The following is a 19,716-nucleotide window of genomic DNA, read 5'->3' as shown; positions in this document are numbered from 1 at the left end:
GAGTATGCATGAATGAAAGCCAAATGGCTTCACTGTGCAAAATTAAGTCTTGTGTATAATGGGGAAGGAAATTGTTTGTTAACAGCATATTGAAAGTTCATTTTTAAATAATGCTTTATTTAAACAAGCTTTGTAGGAAACCCATTACAACTGCAAACTATGGTGCAGTTTATTCAGAACAATTAAGAAAATACTTCGCCAAAAGAAATGCCAATGCTGCTGCTGCTTTTTTCCCCCGTGTTGGACGGCCACCAACTATTTCAGCTTCTACACCATTTTTCAAAAAACAAAAATAGTATTTACACCGCGTATAGCAGCCTGGGCAACAAATGGCACATGCTGTTTTTATACAAAGCTTCTCGGAAAAGAAAAAAAAGTGAAAGACTTCTGGTGGGGGTAGAAGAATGAAATAAACAGAAATTGAATATAAAAGTGCAATATATTTCAATTGTCATTATTTTTGAAAGACATACACCAGTTCAAGTATTCTGAGAGAAAAAAAAAAAAAAAAAACAATTTAAAACAATGGGCCACTGAGCCCAACAGACAGCATCAACCTCCTGATTGGTGTCAGAGCTGATGAATGTATCAGCCTTTACACACTTTCAAAAAGTGGGACTTCACCTATGAAGAGCAGTACACCATCTAACAGACCTCCACTTAAAGAAGAGGGAACAAATGATTAATTCTGGGGACCTTTAATACTGTGTGATCCTTCGAATCATAGATCAGATTTTGAACGCCTGGTTTATTGCAAACCCAACAGGAAAGAGTCAGATCTCAGGCGGTGGCTGGGGTGAGGCAGGGCAAGGCAAGAGCAGCAGTTTCGGATGCATTTGTGTCCATGGGCTCTGTGTTTCTCTCAGTTTGTGGCAAGGATGTGTTGGCATCCTGTTCAGAGGATCCTATTAAGAAGAAAAAAAAAAATTAAAGCTTATTCTGCTGGATTTGTCTTGGTCGTCAAGCTTTAGTAGTGACGCATACTAACCAGATTGTTCCCCAATGATGATGCAATCATCGTCTTCGTCATCCTCAGTGTCTGCCTGGAAGCCATCGGTTTCCATGGCCTCAGTCTAAAGAATGAATCACAGAGTTAGACATAGGTCTAAATAAGTCTTTAGAAAAAAGGTAGTAGGCACATCAAAATCTAAAAAAAGGTCTGCACCTGTTCGGAGTCACCACATTTCTTCATATACTTTGTAATGGAGTGGCTGCTGGCACTTTTCCTCTTGTTGGAGGGTGTGGTGGAAGTGGACGAGGTGGGCGAGCTGCCCTGTGAGCCGGCGGGCTCGTCGCGGGTGATCTGAGCCCCGGAGGTGAGGTAGGTCCACTGGCAGGGAACAGGCAAGGCCTCCTGAGAATGACGGGTCAGAACTTCCGCATGCACGTACCAGCAGCATCGTCTGTAAGTTGAGCGCTTTTCGTACACGGCGTTCTCTTTTATGATACGCCTGACGTGGATCCTATTGTCAAACAAAGTCAATATCCTTGAGTTTTGTGTAGCTGTGTGGCTTAATTTAAGTAACTTCATAACATGCTGACACAAGAACAAAAACACTCCCCCAGAGAGCAACTGGAAGTTATTCTCGATGACAAAGTTTCCAGGCATTAGGCAGATGAGTCATCCAGTTTACACAGAAATATAACAAAAAAAAAAAAAAAGACACATTTTAGCACTTATGGTTCCATCATGCTGAAGTCAATAGCCACTTTTCCATGATCAGGCCGAACCATTCTCATTGGTTGCCCGACGGTGGAAAAGCAGCTAATATGTTTTTTGAATGGCCTTTTGGGCAAATGTCTGAAATAAGGTCTGTGGTTTACAAAAGCTTAAGATTCTACGACGAAAAAAAATATCAGTACTACTCCACTCACGAATTCTGTAAGCCTTTACATGTCTTGAAAAAGGAGGTTGCTAAAAAGTGGCTAAATGGGACAACTGAGGCTGTCAGTGACTTCATTATGCCAAAGAACTCACCACTCACTATCTTAGTTGTGTTCATAATCATGCTCTTGCAAACTATTTCAAAGATTTTAAAGAACCATTGACAATTGTTTAAGCTTGATGATGTTGAAATGTAGTGTAGTTCTTTACAGCCTAACTTTAGCTTTTTCTTCTGGCGTTTGTACTTAGTTCTGTTCATCTGTAAAGATTTTCATGGTGAACAAAACGTGTAAGAATCATAAACTTTTGTTGGTCACAGAGCTAGTTTATTTTCTGCAATAACCCAAAAGCCAATGGAAAAAACCTATTGTTTTTTTGTCAAAGAAACTAGGGTGATGCTAACTTCCTGGTTGGCCTACAAAATTATGTCAACCTAAAAGAAACTATACTAAAGATCAGCACGATACGGTTAGCTGGGTTACCTGGGTGGGACGCTGTCAATACAATTCAGTGGGCTTTCTGTGGGTGAGGATGTTTGCTGGCGACAGAACTCCAGGAACTCGTTGATTATGACCTTACTGCTGTTCACATTCCCATGAAGCAAAGGCAGCAGCTGTGACAGCACTGAAAAACACATTAACATCACTGAATAATTTAAATCACCCTCAGGAGAAACAGTAATGTGCAACTGTATTAAAGCAATGAAGGCAGTGTGTTTCAATTTGGTTCATGTATGCAACCTTTTTAAGTAGATAATGAAAATTCATGGTGTGCTTATTTTTTGGTGTGAATTTTCACTGGTGATTTGCATGACTTTGTTGCACCTCTCATAGCATGAAAAGGCCTTTAGGCTCGGCTTTGTGTATTAACTAAGCTGAAAGTGGCTGTTAATGCGGTGTGTGCTTCGTGCAAGAAGAGACTCAGTTGAACAAAATATGGATTAGATTTGAAGAAACTGTCCAACAAATTAAAGGGATAGTTCACCCAAAAATGAAAATTCTGTCATTTACTCACCCTCAGGTTGTTCCAAACCTGTATACATTTCTTTGTTCTGTTGAACACAAAGGAAGGTACTTTGAAGATTGTGGGAAACTGAACTGTTCTGGGGCACCATTGACTTCTATAGTATTTTATTTTTTATTTTACTATGGAAGTCAATGGTGCCCCAAAGCAGCCTGGTTACAAACTTTCTTCAAAATATCTTCCTTTGTGTTCAACAGAACAAAGAAATTTATACAGGTTTGGAACAACTTGAGGGTAAGTAAATGATGACAGAATTTTCATTTTTGGGTGAACTATCCCTTTAAGACACTGTAATGTTTAGGAAAGCAACTTTGACAGCAGATGAGAAATCTTACTGTATACAGAATCTCCATAAAGTATAAAACAGTTAAGCACACACTATACTCACGTTTCTCATTCCTCTGTTGGCGTGAGAGGTCCTGGTCAGGGGTGCAAGGCTCGTCTCTAGGTAAAGGCTCCAGCATACAGACAGTGTACGGCTGCAGGAGGTCCAGCGAAGGCTGTTCCCCCTCCCACAAGCAGCCTCGCACCACCGCCTCCAACACCTTCACCTTCCCTTTAGACATCAGTTCATTCTCCCATTCACGAGCCTTCATCCTCTGACGCGTCTTTTGCTTCTCTGGATCTCCACCCTCCTGCAAGAGCAGACTGTTAGTGTCATGACATGACTGAATGAGGCGATTGAAGAAGCGTGACATTCCACGTACCTCGTCTTCAAGTGCTCCTTCCCCTTCTGAGAGATAACCGTGGGGCACAAAGAATCCATCATCATCATCGTCGTCATCTCCTCCTTCATCGTCATCATCCTAGAGAGAAAAGCAAGATTAAAGTAATCACCATTTTCACACTGGATAATTTGTCACTACAGCCCATTTTTGGTGTGAATTTTCATTGGTGATCTGTATGGCTTCTGTAGTGGCTAATCTGTCAGTACAGAAATATAACAATAGTGACGTTGTATCACTCACCCCCTCACTGTGTGACAGAGACTCTCCCGGCTCCTCCTCCTCCCACTCTTCATCACTGTCCACCTCATAATCCAGCAGCTCCTGATAAGCCAAAAAAAATCACTTCAGGTTACTATGGAAGCCCATTTCCTCCACACACGAAAAGAAATCATACTTTGGTCAATAACAATTAAGTTATACCAAGTCATATTTGATATAAAGAGTTGAAATTAACATACCAAGTAATAAATAAGATAAGCTGAAAATTACAGTTGAAAAAGTCAAATATATATAATCATTATGGCACAAGTCACAATTATGACAAAGGCATAATTATAAGAGCTGGGATTAGGACAAAGCCAAAATTGAGATACATCATGACATGACAAGTCTTTTTTATTTAAATTTTTTTGTCAAACTTGAAGTGCATAAGAGGCAGTTGGGCAGTTGTGTTCAGACTTAAAGGATTAGTTCACTTCAGAATTAAAATTTCCTGATAATTTACTCACCCCCATGTCATCCAAGATGTTCATGTCCTTCTTTCTTCAGTTGAAAAGAAATTAAGGTTTTTGAGGAAAACATTCCAGGATTTTTCTCCATATAGTGGACTTCAGTGGTTACCAACGGTTTGAAGGTCAAAATTGCAGCTTCACACGTGATGTAGGCGGAAGTATGGATCCAGTTTTTACAAAGCGAACGTGCAAGGACTAAGCCAAACGGCTTTTACAAAAAAAGGTGTTGGACGATTTTGAATTTGGAGGAGAAAATGAGATGGAGTTTTTTTTCACCCTACCCTACCCTGCTGCTGGGTCGGTATTTCTGCCTGTCATGTGTGACCTTTCCAACGTGATTACATATTGGGCATCGCAGAGCTAGTGGTTAAAAAGTTTTTTTTTTTTTTAGAAAATAACCGATCGTTTCACTAGATAAGACCCTTATTCCTCGGCTGGGATCGTGTAGAGCCCTTTGAAGCTGCAATTTGGACCTTCAAACCATTGGTAACCATTGAAGTCCACTATATGGAGAAAAATCCTGGAATGTTTTCCTCAAAAACCTTCATTTCTTCTCAACTGAAGAAAGAAAGACATGAACATCTTGGATGACATGGAGATGAGTAAATTATCAGGAAATTTTAATTATGAAGTGAACTAATCCTTTAAGTTTTGTTTGACTACATTCAGGAAGTGTACCTTCTTGGAGCATTTAAGATAAAAAGGGAGTTCATATAGGCTATCTGACTGCTTGTATTCATTGATGAAAATGTAGCCATGTGCAATTTTATTGCGACGCATTGTGATATTGAATCGAATTGTTGACAATCATAATCAAATGGATTCGTGAGATCAGTGACGATTCACACCTCTAGCATACAGCCACATCTCTCAGCGGTGCAGTGACTAAACTTCATCCAGAGTCAATGGTTCTACCAACTCAAAGTTTATTTCCGAATTGCATAAAATCAGCGGAAGCAGAGAGATGAACCCTCAGGCCCTTAACAGGGACTTCTTTGCATGCTGAAAAACTGCCAAGCCATTGTCCTGCTTGGATCTAATCCAAACTTCTAAGCAAACAAGTAGCCAAATATAGCCACATATAGTATTGAAGCGGCCTACAAACTCCTTGTGAGACTTGAAGCTGGCTTCTGCTGATGAAACTGCAAACTATTCCTCAGTAAAATTTTCTTCAATTTATTTATTTATTTTTTTTTTTTTAAAAACTCTGACTCTGGGTCTTTATTCATCATATCTGGTCTTTTGGGTCTTTAACTGTAAAATTCCCCTACAGTATCCATCCATGGAGAACTTCCATGAAGAAATTAAATTTCCCTTGATATTTTTTAGATATGACCTTTTTAAAGCAGTATAGAAGCAGCATAAGTTTATTTACATAGGAATCATAAACACAGTACTGCTGCCATGATAATCGTGAAGTGGCTCAAATGCAGCATTTCATTGACACATTCTTGTGCTTTTACCTTGTCCAGTCTCAGTGGGCAGCGTGGTGAGATGTGAGTGCTTTTTTTGCACCAGGTCCCCCAGTAAGCTGGACGATAGTTATCATGGAACTGCAGGAGTTTCATGCGACCGTAACGGTGGCGGTCAGGGACGACATCTGCCTTTTGGCTTTCAGTTATGACCACACAATCTCTAATGCCAGAGAACATGAAGGAACAAACAAACCAAACAAAGAATAAGCCTTTCACATCACTAACAAAAACACCAGCTGAAGTTCTGCACATTTACATGATGAGTACATAAATACGTCGGCAGCGGCTCAAAGTGGCTTTACCTTACTGCACTGTGACTAGGCCTGGTTGGACCTGATGTGCGAGGTTTGTGCTTTGTCCAGTCCTTTAGTCCATTTAGAGTGCTGTCCGGTTGGGCAAGATAATGGTCCAGCTCCTCTAAAACGGCGTCTTCACATTGTACTCGAGTCAGTGGTGCCAGAGACATGTGCGCTTTAATCTCAAAAGGAGCAAACTTCCCACAGGCAGATGCCAGAGTCTGAAACACACAACAAAACTCAGCAAACATGTCTGGAGATTAAAACACACTGGGAAAGATTTTTAAATTTGGTACATTTGTTTTTGCTTGTTTTTTGTGCGTGTCCTTTACATGCCCAACAAGGCGTCATTCTCAAAATATCTTACGTTCATACGTCTTACGTACATCTTATCTTAGCATTTGTAAATGTTTTACACAAGTAGTTTGACACCTGACCTCCTGTCTTTATTCTAATAATGTGACTCTTACCTTTGGTGCCAACTGGGTCTTGGGCTTCTGTAGAAACCGTGTAATCTCAGCCTTCTCAGCTTTGATTCGCTGAAGAGAGGCACAAACACAATGAGTACAATTTCAATAAATCAGCAATAAAGAAAACCTTAGATAGATAAAAACACTCACTTCTTTTTCTTCCTTCAACCGTTTTTCCTCCTCTTTCTTCCTTTTCTCTTCCAGTCTGGCCCTAAATGGATTGACACCAGAGTTTAATATTCATAGAAAACACCAGCACAACTACTATTGTGGTGCTGTACTGGGTCACTCACTCAATTTTCATTTGACGCTGCTCTTCTTTAGCTCTTAGTTTCTCAGCCTTTTCTTTCTCCTCCCTCTCCTTTTTCTCCCGCCGCTCCTTTTCGTCTTTCTCCTTTTTCTCTTTCTTCTCTCTCTCTTTCTCTTCCTTTAGCTTGCGGGCCTCCTCTTTCTTCCGCTCCTTGGCAGCTTTGGCCTCCTGTTTCTGGCGCTCTTTCTCGTCCCTCTGTCGCTGCTTCTCCTCCTGCTCTTGGACACTCTGGGGGACAATAAGACAATAAAGGGCTTTTCAAACAGAGTGCAAAATTCCACAGTGACAAGATTTTAAAAGGAAACAATTAATCCTTCTTGAACCCTTAACAGAGTGCAAACAATCACTTTGAGATACTTTTTTTTTTTTTTTTGCTTTTGGGGTAGGGAAAAAAAAAAAAAAAAAAAAAAAACATACCAAGATATCAGCTTTGGGCTTATGTACCCATGACCTGCATTCCAGAGAGACGTCAAGCTGTTGACATTGTTAGTTGCCAAGTACAAAAAAAGAGCCATAGTGACAAAAAGAAAGTGTTTATATATTATATCATCACCATATGTATTACAATAGCTGTAATATTTAGTAACTGTAAAAGTTTATCATCATTTTAATGTTATATTCCTACACACAAGTCAAAACAATTTTTAATGAGCATGTCTCTCACGTTCACAAAGGATGTATTTATTTGACCAAAATACAGTTTTGGATTTATTTGAATTCATCTTAACTTATTTCTGTGATGGCAAAACTGTATATCCAGCATCATTGCTCAGGGTTTTTTCTACATTGAAAATATTTTGGTGGCCGCCAAAATGAATCCTTGTCCTGCCAAAGATTTATTTGATCATTTAATGTGACGATAGCTGAATTTCTGCAGTGACGGTACCCGCTGATAGCCAGCTGCTTTAAAACGCTCACCTGAGTGTTTGTGCTTGTGCTCGGTGAAGAGCGTCAAAGGTTTCTTTTTATGTGTTTTTACAGCGTTGAGATTTGTAGCCAATTACAGACATATCTGTTGAGCGCGTGAACAGTGGCTAATCAGATGTGTAAAGGCTGATTTATACTTCTGCGTAGCTACGTCATAGGCTGTGTGTAGCACGCGTAGCCTGACATGTACCTCTCCAAAAATGTAACACGTCAATTCTACACGGACTAGCGCTGTGATTGGTCTGCTAGAACCTCTGCATGAATATGTAATTGCACGTCTGCCACCACCAAAGACCTTTTCAGACCTTGTTAGTCGTCTTTAGAGTCACACAGTGCTTGAAGTGGGCCGACACCAGATTAAGGCCCTGTCCACAAGAACACGGGTATTTTAAAAACCACAGCTTTTTCTATGCAGTTTGGCCGTTCGTCCACACGCAAACGCTGTATCCGGTTACTGAAACCAAACTTTTTTGAAAACTCCAGCCAGGGTGAAGATTTTTAGAAACTCGGGTTACAGCGTTGTCGTGTAGACGGTGAAACAGGAGATTCTGGCCAGTGACATCAGAGTGCGCGCGGTTATCTCCTTTGTTTGACGTCAGATTGTGCGCCGCTATCTCCTTTGTTTACGTGAGACGGGTCTGTGCAATGACGGTCGTAGCCAAAACATTGACGCTAATAACTGTGCTAACAGGGCTTATAACATGTACACAGATACATGCTCAGTTCTCCCTTATATTGCGGAACAGAGGCGTCAGAATGCAATACTATGCAGGTCACTGCTTATGACAATGTTATTATTTTTTTTTTTTTTTACTTTGAATGAATGTGTCTCATTGTATTGTTCTGGTTTATGGAATTAATAACAACAACAGTAATAAAATGCTAAACAAAATGACAATGTTGTTAGCCTACTGGAACCGGTAATAAACTTTTTTCCAGGCTTCTGATTGGCCAACATAACTGTTGACAGTGCTTCGTTGCGTGTTTTTGCATTTTCATGTGGATGGAGATTTTTTTAAAACCGTGCTTGTGTGGAAGTGATTTTTTTTTTTTTAAACGGAGGAGGAAGAACTCTGTTTATAAAAATACCCGTGTATGTGTGGACTAGGCCTAACATTACAATAAAAATGTGGGTTTCTAAATGTTGTAAAATTTTACCTTAAGTGATCGTCTCTTTGTTTTACTGGCTGCATTTATCTGTGATGTCTGCATAAAAAAAAAAAGATTGATCAATAGTTTGAAATTTCAGCAAAAAAGGACAATCGAACCAAAAATAAAAATTGATTAATGTCTACTCACAGAGGCAGGGGTGGTAGGAGCACTCTTGCTGGGCTCTGGTGAGCTCTCTATGACTGAGAGGGAGCTGGTGGATCCAGTTGACAACACAGACTCATTCCCGGGACTGACTTCAGTCTCCTGCTGCTCCTCTTCCTCAGTCTCAGACTCCTGAGTTATGTCCAGTAGTGGGAGGGCGTCTTCATCCTCTTCCTCATCCTTTTCCGTCTCTTTCTCTGTCAGTGATGTGGTTGGTTCTGTAGATTTTGTGATATCTTCTGCGGTTCTTGTCGTTTCTTCACTAAGGGGGCAGGTGGCAGCAACCGGAGGTGCAGGCTGGTCTTTGACAGCATCATTTGAGTCTTCGGTGAGGTCAATAGAGGCTTCAGGGCCAGAGAGGACTGAGGGACGCTTCCGTCGGCTCATGAAGCAATCAAGTGGACCACGGCCATTTACCAGAGCCGGGCCATGCTGCAGCGGGACGGAGGAGCTGTCCATATCATTTTCTCCATCAGATGCACTAGGCTCAGAACACTTTGGGGCAACCGGACCTTTGGTTCTTTTGGGTTCACTGCATTCCTTGGGTTCTGGGTTGAGCCTTTTGAAAGGTAGACGTGCTGTAGGGAAGTAACATTGTTAGTTAAGGCTGGAATACACTACATGACTTTCACAGATTTTAAAACTCTAGGCATTATACATTTGCCGCCTTTGTCAGAGAACAACTGAATGACTGAGGATCCAGACTTAAGGCACCAAAGCGTTTTTAACCAGCTGAAAATACCTAGCTACGAGCGCTTCGGCAGCACAGCGTTTTTTTCAGTTGAGATGCTTTGCTTGTTATGATACACGGAAGTGTTACTAGCATCTCATTTCATAGATAGTTTCAGTATTGCTTCTACATAAAAATGTCAATACAGTGTTAAGTATTTGCTCTGGCTCTTGTTTCAAATTATTTTGTTTCATTATTATGCTTGTTGTTATCGTCTGTCAGCAGGATGTGGCGGTTGGTCGGTGTGGTATTTGTCCCGCCCCTCCTCCACTGTGATTGGACAGGTGGGTAAAAAGTGACAGTGATGAGCACTACGTTTTACCCAAAGTTGAACATTCTTCAACTCTTCGCGACCAGTAAAAAAACAGCAAGCGCTCTGCATGAAATAGACGCTCAGCGCCTCGTTACACTACTGGCATTTTAAAAATGTGGCGCTCCCATTGAAAACAACTGGAAAAATACGCTAGCCTCAAGAAAAAAAAAAGAAAAAACGCTTTGGTGGACACACGGCATAAGACGTTCCAGCACAACAAAGTCAAAAACGTGCCTCATTGATAGTAGATGCATGAAAAATGAAAACGTGTGTTCTAAATCAGCTCAAAATATCAAACATGTTTGACATCCTCTGACTAGACAGAATCACAGTCTTAAGTTATATTTATAATTTTTTTTTTTTAAACACTTTCCATGAACAGCCCAAAATATGCAGACTGACTCTGACTTGTCAACTTTCATCTACTTCTCCAGACTGTAAATCGGGGCAAAAGTCATGTAGTGTATTTCAGCATTTATGTGATTCAGAAACAAAAGAATGGATTGTCCATCTTACAATCAGAAAAACATTTTTTTATGCAATTTGTTAAAAGCTATTAATTTATCTTTGGTTTAAAGACTTCATATTTTCACGACGTATCCCATTTTACATTACGGATAACGATATGCTCTACTGTTTTATCTTCCAACAGTAAAGTAAAACAACCATGAGAAAAGAAGAAAACACTTTCTAGAAGCACTTAAATTTCTTCATTTGTCCTCGGAAGTGGGAAATTCCTAGTCCCCAATAGGAACTTTTAACTGGAAAGCCCCCTCAAGTCGAGTTGTGATTGGGAAACATGGTGGAAGCACAACAACTCCGACTTCAGAATTTAATATGGCTGCTCAGCGCATAAACCGTGGCGAAACACGGTCAACTCTGGTGTGACGTCAGGTAAATGAAACACAGCATTAGTATTGATGTGTTTTTAAAAGTTAAAAAACTTAAAGGAAAAGCTCTTGCATATTCATTTTAACCTTACAGGAATTGAGTCCAAAGACAGTAACACTATAAATCAGCAGTAATGGTCACCACCGGCCCTCTAAATGGTTGGCATGTCCTGATATATTTTATTAGTGAACCAATACAGTATCATTTCATGTCAGTAAATAATACAATAAGCTCTCAAGTTCCCCAAAAGAAATAATCTAATAGATTGGGTCCTCAAAGTATTACTAAACCATATAGTATTTTGCTGTTGACCAGAAACAAAAACACATAAGTTGTTTACCTTGAACAAGCTTCTTGCTGGTATTAGCTTTGCCCACACAATCCATGCCTGAAATATAAAGAATATGTTAAGGTCAAATCCTCCATCAAAAATAATTACCATATGCAAGCTATAACAAATGACATCAATCTGACGTGAAATTTGACATGTTGTTAATATCAATAATTGACGTAAAAACAACAGTACTCAAAGCAAGTCTCGTCATAACAAAGGTGATGGCTATGTCTGCATGCTAACTACTAGTTGACAGTCGCAGCCGAACCCGATCAATTTATTTTCGAGGATAAATAGTAACTTTAATCTTTTATATGCCAAAAAAGTCCTCTCATAAAACGCAGAGCGTTCACAGACTTTCAAAGAAACGACATTCACTTGCTACACGTAAAATGTTTATTTTTGATCTCCCGCCTTTCAGTGAATGATGGTTTGTAGGCCAGTTTGGCTACTGAACCTGTGAATACGGAGCCATTAAGTTCATCCATTTGCACAAGACTGAGGAACAAAGAACTGGATTGAGCTCAAAACAACATATATGGGGCGTACTTCGACACACCACCACGAATACTGGAAAAAATAAACATTATAAGTGAGGAAAGTCACATTTTGTGTGAAGAAAAATAGATTGTCAATAACAAATCTGAGCAAATAGCTCACATGCTAACATGCTAATTAAGATCATAAAACCCTCGACAACCCCAAATGCTACATGGAAAAGTCATTAAAATTATATTCTTAATGTTTTTCAGAGAAACTGAGCTAAACAAAAATTGTTTCAGAACTAATGTCAGGTAATAAGTGGAGTGTTTTCACACTTTTCTGCAATTAGCCACCTATGCGAGCTCCCTGCCTTTATTTACCACACTATATAGACTCTAATAATACTTTAAACCAGTTTTAATTCACAATAAACATCAAACCTCTGCGTGGAGTGGAGGCTAAAGGCTCTTCAGCCGCGAGCATCACGACCACCATCCGCGCGCCTTTCAGCCCCGTGCGCTCGCGCTGTCCTCTCACTGGAAACGTTAAACGGAAACGGGGAGCGCTTTTTTGGACTCCGTACACAACTTCTTAGATCTAGTCATCGACTCCACGTCTTTTAAAGTTGTAGCATTAACGTGTCAACTGCAAATTCGATGAGTTTCTGTAACTTTTAGAGTTGTAGATTCAGTTTTTTCGTGTGTAATCCTGGTCCCGTCGTTCCCGTCTCATCCCCAGCTAGACTCCCTCGCGCTCCCCGCTCAGAATTGGCGGGAGCCTGTTGCTGGGATGGATCGCAGGCTGTGATTGGCCAGCGGCGTACAACGTCAGATCAACGCAGAGTCACGTTATTGGCTGTCACGACTGGTGCTGCCTCTCCACACGTACCAAGGGCTGTGATTTAACAGTGAGTGCGATTCTCGAGTAGGATTGGTCAGATGAAAATAACAAGTCACAAAGTTATTCCGTGGAACTAACAGCTTTGGCTAGGTATTTTGAGGGTTTCTGTTTAGCGAAACACACTTTAAGAATTTAAATGTTTTTCTAAATAAAACTGTTGAGATGTAATGATTCCATGTTTTTGCAGAAGCTTGAAATGTTTAAAGATTGATATTTGAACTGAACTGAGTACAAACGTCAGTAATTCCGCAAAAGATCTTGAATTATCTTGAGATAAAATTCCAAAGTACGAAAATATATTCAAGTTTCTGCCAAAAATAACAGATAGGTGTCATATGTTTTTCATTGCCACAAGGCAGGGAAACTGGTAAATATTCTAGTCACAAGCGCTGAGACCACACCTTGTGATGGGGCTTGTAGTCTTCAACAGTTACAACTTCCGTCCGCTACGTGCAAAACAGGCCGCGTTTAGAACTACATTTCCCACAACGTATCAGAACGCTTCCAGTCTTCCACGTGATCGCCAGGATTCGCAGACTGCAGACGGACGTATCCCCATCAAACTATTTAACGGTGCACGGGTATTGTATCGTCAGGAATGTAAGTCTGAGGTTTTATTGTATTATAAAAGCAACTTTTACTAAGCTCATGAAATACCATTTCTGTTTTGCGTAGATGTTTGACTGTTGATTTTCTACTGCAGTTGTGCTGAACAGTGCATGGTTAGCTGCTGGCCTGTACTATGTTTTCAAATATCATTATTGCTGTAAAATATCGATAATGTAGAATTATTATAAACAACAACACATATTTAATACAAAATATACAAATCCTAAATCTGTTATGATCTTATGTGGCGTGTACAACAAAGAGTTATTTATCATTTTGCTTAATGTACTTAAGTTTTGTGATAAGAACTTAATAGCTGATTATTATATCCTAAACTATTTTTTAAAGAATGCTTTGCATGTTTTTAAGATATCTGTGTTTCTTTTAGCACTGAAAACATCAGTAAATCAGTTCAGAGAGGGAAAAGTTCATTTGCACCAGAAACATCAAACATTTTCCACCTTTTCTCAAAATTGAGAAATGACAGGTAGGTCAGGTTTGGTTGGCATATAAAAACTATGAATGTCACTGTTTTTATCCAATTTTTGGACCCTGTGGTTAAAAATGAATAACCTCTCATTTTGCCTTACAGATCGAACGAACAACTTCCCTCCTCTGCCGAAGTTTCTTCACATAAAGCCATGTTTTTACCAGAATGTGGACGAGGAAATTCCGCAACCCCACCGCCATCTTGTGCGTCGTATTTACAATCTTTGGATGTGTGAGTAAACTTAACTGGGAATAGTTGGGTTTCAGATGTTCCTAAATTTGACTTAAGCAGGTAATCTGATGACTGATATTCTGTTTTTCCAGTATACTCTATCACACTATGTGTTAATGTGGTGGCCTGCATAGCCTGGTGGGCTGGAGGGGGTGGAGCGGTCAACTTTGGTTTTTCGCTCCTTTGGCTGCTGATTTTCAGCCCATGCAGCTATACCTGCTGGTTCAGGCCGCTCTATAAAGCATTCAGGCAAGGAAACTCTTTTCAGGAAAGACAAATTTGCTGAGTTTAATTTTTCACTTTGATTGAACTGTTGTTGTTTTTTTTTGTCTTTTCAGGGCTGATAGTTCCTTCAACTTCATGGCCTTTTTCTTCATTTTCTTCCTGCAATGTGTTCTCGCCTTCTTCCAGTGTCTTGGAATATCAGGTTGGGGTGCATGGTGAGTAACAATGAATTGTTAGGATATTCAATATTTAATATGAGTTCAGTTAGTATAATTTGTGGCTTAATTACCAATTAAAACATCAGTTACGACAACAACTACTAATAGATTACATCCCGTAAGTTAAAAAACTTCAGTTTCATGATGACCTAACAACAGTTTAAAAGAATTAATGGAGGTGCTTTAAAAAAGAAATGAGCTTCACATTTTGGCCTTTCAACCCTTTAGACACTTGCACCATTCACACTACTGTTCAGAAGTTTTTTTGTTTGTTTGCTTGTTTGTTTTTATACTTTTATAATAATACTTTTAAGTTTTAACACTTTTCTAAAGTAAAATGTGAAGGTAACCCACACTCGTAATTTGTCCTCTGCATTTAACCCATCCAAGTTAGTGCACACACATTAGGAGTAGTGAACACACACACACTGCAAACCGTGGTCACACACACCCAGAGCTGTGGGTAGCCTGTTTGCTGTGGGGCCCGGCGAGCTATTGGGGGTTACCGGAATTGAGAATCGAACCCACATCCTATCGGGTTACCAGTCTGACTCTCTAACCATTAGGCCACGACTAACCATTAGGCCACGATTAACCAACTATCCCCTTAAAGGGATAGTTCACCCCAAAATGAAAATTCTGTCATTAATTATTAACCCTCGCGTCGTTCCAAACTTTCATTCATCTTTGGAACACAAATGAAGATCTTTTTGATGAAATCCGAGAGATGACTGTCTCTCCATTGACTGCCTTTCCAATGACCACTTTGACGCTTCAAAAAGTGCAGAGTGGTTTAGTCCAAATTTTCTAAAGAGACTCAATCACTTTTTATGACGAACAGATTTGATTTAGCGATTCAGCAAACATAAGCAGAAGCTCAACTGAACCTGAATGACACACGAGCAAACCTCTTGCGTAAGCTCAAATGTGCTGTGTAACCAATGAGGTTCATTCTCGTGTGTTATGCATCACTTTTGAGCTTCTGCAAGAGGTTTGCTCTTGTGTGTCATTTAGGTTCAGTCAAGCTTCCGCTTATGTTCACTGATCAATGTTTACATGTGTGTGAGTAAAAGCCTAAATTAAATCTGTTCATCATATAAAGCGATCGAGTCTCTTTAGAAAATTTAGACCGCTCAATTCATATGGATTAGTTTTCTGATCTCTTTATGAACTTTTTGAAGCGTCAAAGTGGTAGTTGCAAAGGCAGTCAATGGAGGAACTGACATCTCTCAGATTTCATCAAAAAGATCATTTGTGTTCCGAAGAAGAACAAAAGTCTAATGAGTTTGGAACAACATGAGGGTGAATAATTCATGACAATTTTCATTTTGGTGTGATCTAACCCTTTAAGTCAATTCCACTGACTTTATATGCATAAGAATGAAGACAGGAAACTCAAATTCAAGTGAATTTTGCCTGAGTTTTAAGTCTGGTTTGACCACGGCTTTATTCAACAAGGACGCATTAAATTTATCAAAAGTGAATCAACTCTACAATTACATAAATTTATTCACTAACCATTCAGAAACGTCCAGTCGCATTCTAAAAGTTGTAACTTCTTCCTGAGTCTCTCCATCAGTGTTCGACTCCGGTATGAACAATGTAAGGCTGAACACCGTTACTGACAATCGTCAATTTGGCTGCGTGAGATTCTCCAGCTTTGTTGTTGTTGTGCAACCGAACCAAAGCATGAGCTGTTAAAGCTCCGCCCTCTTTTGGAAAGGGGGCCAGGAGCAGCAGCTCATTTGCATTTAAAGGGACACAAAAACGGCATGTTTTTGCTCACACCCAAATTGTGGCAAATTTGACAAGCTATAATAAATGATCTGTGGGGTATTTTGAGCTGAAACTTCACAGACACATTCTGGGGACACCAGAGACTTATATTACATCTTGTAAAAGGGGCATTATAGGTCCCCTTTAAAATACAGTAAAATAAAAAAGAGTTATTTTAAATTGTAATAATAATTCACAATATTACTGTTTTTACTGTGTTTTTAATCAAATAAATGCAGTCTTCGTGAGCAGAAGAGACTTTAAACAAACATTAAACAAATCTTACTGACCCAAAACGGTAGTTTGTAGTCTACTTTACTGCAACTGCGATTTATTTTTTGATAATTAATTGTGATGATCAAAACAATTATAAATTATTGTAGTTATTTATTCTTAATGTTTAAAAGCGATCATTTTGTGGTAATCAACATTGTTATTATTTTACAAATGTTGTGGATTGAGCTTATCAATAAAGTTAATCTTTGTGTGGTAATTTTAATACTTCCAATGATGTTAACTCACTGTTTTTTTTTTTCTCTCTTTGCAGTGGTTGGCTTGCCACAGTGATGTTTTTCAACACAAATGTAATCTCGGCTATATTCATGCTCATCTGTACTCTGCTCTTTACCGTAGTTACGGTTCTCATGGTGCTTGTCCTCATCAAGGTATTATTTGCACATACACGCAACCCTTAACTCACCATTACTTGCATAGCTGATGCACAAAAATAACTTTACTTCAAAGAATAATCCTTTAAATCAAAACAAAAGAGCATTGTGTCACATTAGTTTTGTCCCCTCAAAGGTCCATCGACTATATCGTGGTGGAGGAGGCAGTTTTCAGCGGGCACAGGAAGAATGGAGCACGGGTGCATGGAAGAACCCCACTGTGAGAGAAGCTGGATTTAACGCCATCTCTGAAACCGGCCCAAGCCTGCCTCAGTATCCAGCCGCTGTGCCCAACTACCCAGAGAGCGGACCCTGGTGATACCTTTTCTGAACTACAGATGGAGCAAAAGTTCCACTGTTTGTCTTAATGTTAAAGGGGCAGTTTGCAGAGGGACCTTACCCAATATTTTTGTGCCACTTCAGCCAGATCACGGACTTGTGAATGGTTATTTTGCATTTGTACAATCTTTTTTTTTTTTTTATTGCGAAAAGATTGAATGTTAATCACTCCTCAAAGAATGTGTATAAACATAGTTTCTTTTCTTTTGAGCTATCAAGAGTAGATCTCTTGAACACTTTAAAGCTGATTTAAATAGAAGTGAATGATGATCGAAAATGTGTCAAACCCCTGTTCTGGGTACAAATACTGTCAGAAACAGACGCTAACCAGAAGGTTAAATGACCAACCAAAATAAGCAAACTGCTCCTTTAAAGACATCTCAACACATACTACTCTCAAACTGACAACAAAATGGTGGAACATTAGTACAAAAATAGCAAAAAATGGACACTGTAATATTACATTGATGAATTGATTTCCGTTCATCTGAGCCTTGATTTTTCATGTCATTCCATTGACTTGTCTGAGAATGAAAAGAATAGTTGCGTATCAGATTTTTAAATTAGTCCATCTTTGAAAGATCACGTAAAAAGAAATTGATAGGAATGCACATATACACACACACACACACACTCTACTAATCAAATGTTTTTGAATGGTAAGATTTTTTTTAATGTTTTTAAAAAAAAATAAAAAAAAGTCTCTTCTGCTCACCAAGGCTTCATTTATTTGATTTATTTGAAAGAACAGCATTTATCTGAATTAGAACGCTTTTGTAACATCACTACCGTTCAAAAGTTTGGGGTCAGTAAGATTCTTGGAAAGAAATTAATACTTCTATTCAGCAAGGATGCATTAAATTGATCAAAAGTGACAGTATAGACATTTATAATGTTGCAAAAGCTTTATATTTCAGGTAAATGCTTTTCTTTTGAACTTTCTATTCATCAAATAATCCTGAAAAAAAAATTGTACACAACTGTTTTCAACATTGACAGCTGTATTTTGGATCAAATAAATGAAGCCTTGGTGAGCAGAAGAAACTTCTTTTAAAAACATTTAAAAAAAAAAAAAAAAATCTTACCGTTCAAAAACTTTTGACCGGTAGAGTGTGTGTGTGTGTGTGTGTGTGTGTGTGTGTGTGTAAAAAAATAAAATAAATATATATATATATATATATATATAAATTTTATATATATATATATATATATATATATAAATTTTATATATAATACACAGTCACTTTACTGTTTTAGGGAAAGTGATTTTTTTGAGAGGGGAAAAAGCATGTCTGAGTGTTCTTTTCTAAATCATGGCAGCTTTTCTATTTACCTCAAGACATTCAGTCTTGCATCACTTCCACTTCAGCGCTTTTGCAGTTACAAAATTTTTTACTTCGGTTAATTATTCACTTAGACTTTTATGATTCACAAGCATGAATTAAATGTCTTTGTAAATGGTATGATTTGCATATGACACACCCCTTTTATACACTGCAGCAAAGCATTGCAGATTTTTATATATATATATATATATATATATATATATATTTGACCGGGAATGTTTCCTTGCAAACACGCCTTGTGCCTGATGTCTTTCTGTTTAAAGCTTTTCACGTCTTTTGAAACGAAGACCGCCTTAATTCTTCATGCCTATTAAGCATGTGTGAACCAATAGCTTTCGAGTTTCCCTCAAGTGCTACAACTTTTATTAGTGGATGTTGCTATATCCTGTGCTATTTTTACTATTGGCTTATAAATATGCATTTCCCATTTATTCCTTCATTCATCTCACTGTGTTTACAGTTGTGGTTGGCTGGAGGCTAAGACACTCATTTTTAATATGTGACTTTATCTTTGGTCCCTTTTGCTCGAGATCTCCCTCCACAGAGCCACAGGAGGTTGATTTTGCAAAGTTTAACAACTGGCTTTGTGTAGCCAATGTATTTAACAATCCTGCATATGAAATGTGACTGGAATAGCTCTCCAACTTCAGTTCAATAAAAACATTCCTTTTAAGACAGAAGTCGCTTTTATTGCAGTCACTCCCTGCGTCTAAAAATGCATACTTCCCTACTAAATAACAGGTGAAAAGCATTATGTGGAATGAGTAGCATGTCCAAATTTATAGTATTAATTGAGGTAAAACAGGAGAGGGAACAGACAATGTTATAAAGAAATGTGTGCTCGAGTACAACACCTGGTCACGGCACCAAATAATACTGACTTACTATGATCGTGTTGAGATTCATACAGTAGCGACATGGCTGAGGTGCTGAGAGAGTGAATGTCCCGAAGATTGCGAAGTTTGTTTCTCAAATGCAGTAGCTACTTGGATAGTATGCAATTT

The 19,716-nt window shown here is 38.9% G+C and overlaps 2 protein-coding genes across 4 annotated transcripts; one reads left to right on the top strand and one right to left on the bottom strand.

Annotated features, from left to right (window-relative positions):
• Positions 1-89: 89 nt before the first annotated feature.
• On the bottom strand, positions 90-12,772 carry chaf1a (chromatin assembly factor 1, subunit A (p150)). 2 transcript variants are annotated; one of them, XM_051909924.1, is made up of 17 exons: positions 12,351-12,772; positions 11,434-11,481; positions 9,145-9,737; positions 9,004-9,051; positions 7,336-7,392; positions 6,902-7,146; positions 6,759-6,819; positions 6,609-6,677; positions 6,145-6,359; positions 5,831-6,002; positions 3,877-3,957; positions 3,616-3,714; positions 3,297-3,543; positions 2,368-2,509; positions 1,166-1,463; positions 989-1,073; positions 90-905 (listed from the first exon to the last, which is right to left on the bottom strand). In XM_051909924.1, exons 1-17 carry the CDS (start codon positions 12,403-12,405, stop codon positions 781-783), a joined length of 2,640 nt encoding a protein of 879 aa, XP_051765884.1. In that variant the 5' UTR covers positions 12,406-12,772; the 3' UTR covers positions 90-780. The 2 variants fall into 2 exon arrangements, with proteins under 2 accessions (XP_051765884.1, XP_051765885.1); XM_051909925.1 differs by lacking the exon at positions 7,336-7,392 and having other exon boundaries at positions 12,351-12,770.
• Positions 12,773-13,253: 481 nt separating this feature from the next.
• scamp4 (secretory carrier membrane protein 4) lies at positions 13,254-19,392 on the top strand. 2 transcript variants are annotated; one of them, XM_051909932.1, is made up of 7 exons: positions 13,254-13,410; positions 13,808-13,906; positions 14,012-14,140; positions 14,233-14,389; positions 14,479-14,580; positions 16,907-17,024; positions 17,164-19,392. In XM_051909932.1, the coding sequence occupies exons 2-7, from the start codon at positions 13,900-13,902 to the stop codon at positions 17,344-17,346; spliced, it is 696 nt and encodes a 231-aa protein (XP_051765892.1). In that variant the 5' UTR covers positions 13,254-13,410; positions 13,808-13,899; the 3' UTR covers positions 17,347-19,392. The 2 variants fall into 2 exon arrangements, with proteins under 2 accessions (XP_051765892.1, XP_051765893.1); XM_051909933.1 differs by lacking the exon at positions 13,254-13,410 and adding an exon at positions 13,411-13,532.
• Positions 19,393-19,716: the final 324 nt, after the last annotated feature.

The sequence above is a fragment of the Ctenopharyngodon idella genome, chromosome 10 (assembly GCF_019924925.1).
Source record: "Ctenopharyngodon idella isolate HZGC_01 chromosome 10, HZGC01, whole genome shotgun sequence".
In the NCBI taxonomy this organism is placed as follows: domain Eukaryota; kingdom Metazoa; phylum Chordata; class Actinopteri; order Cypriniformes; family Xenocyprididae; genus Ctenopharyngodon; species Ctenopharyngodon idella.
The sequence above is the reverse complement of the archived record's forward strand: the minus strand, read 5'-3'. Positions and strand labels throughout refer to the sequence as shown.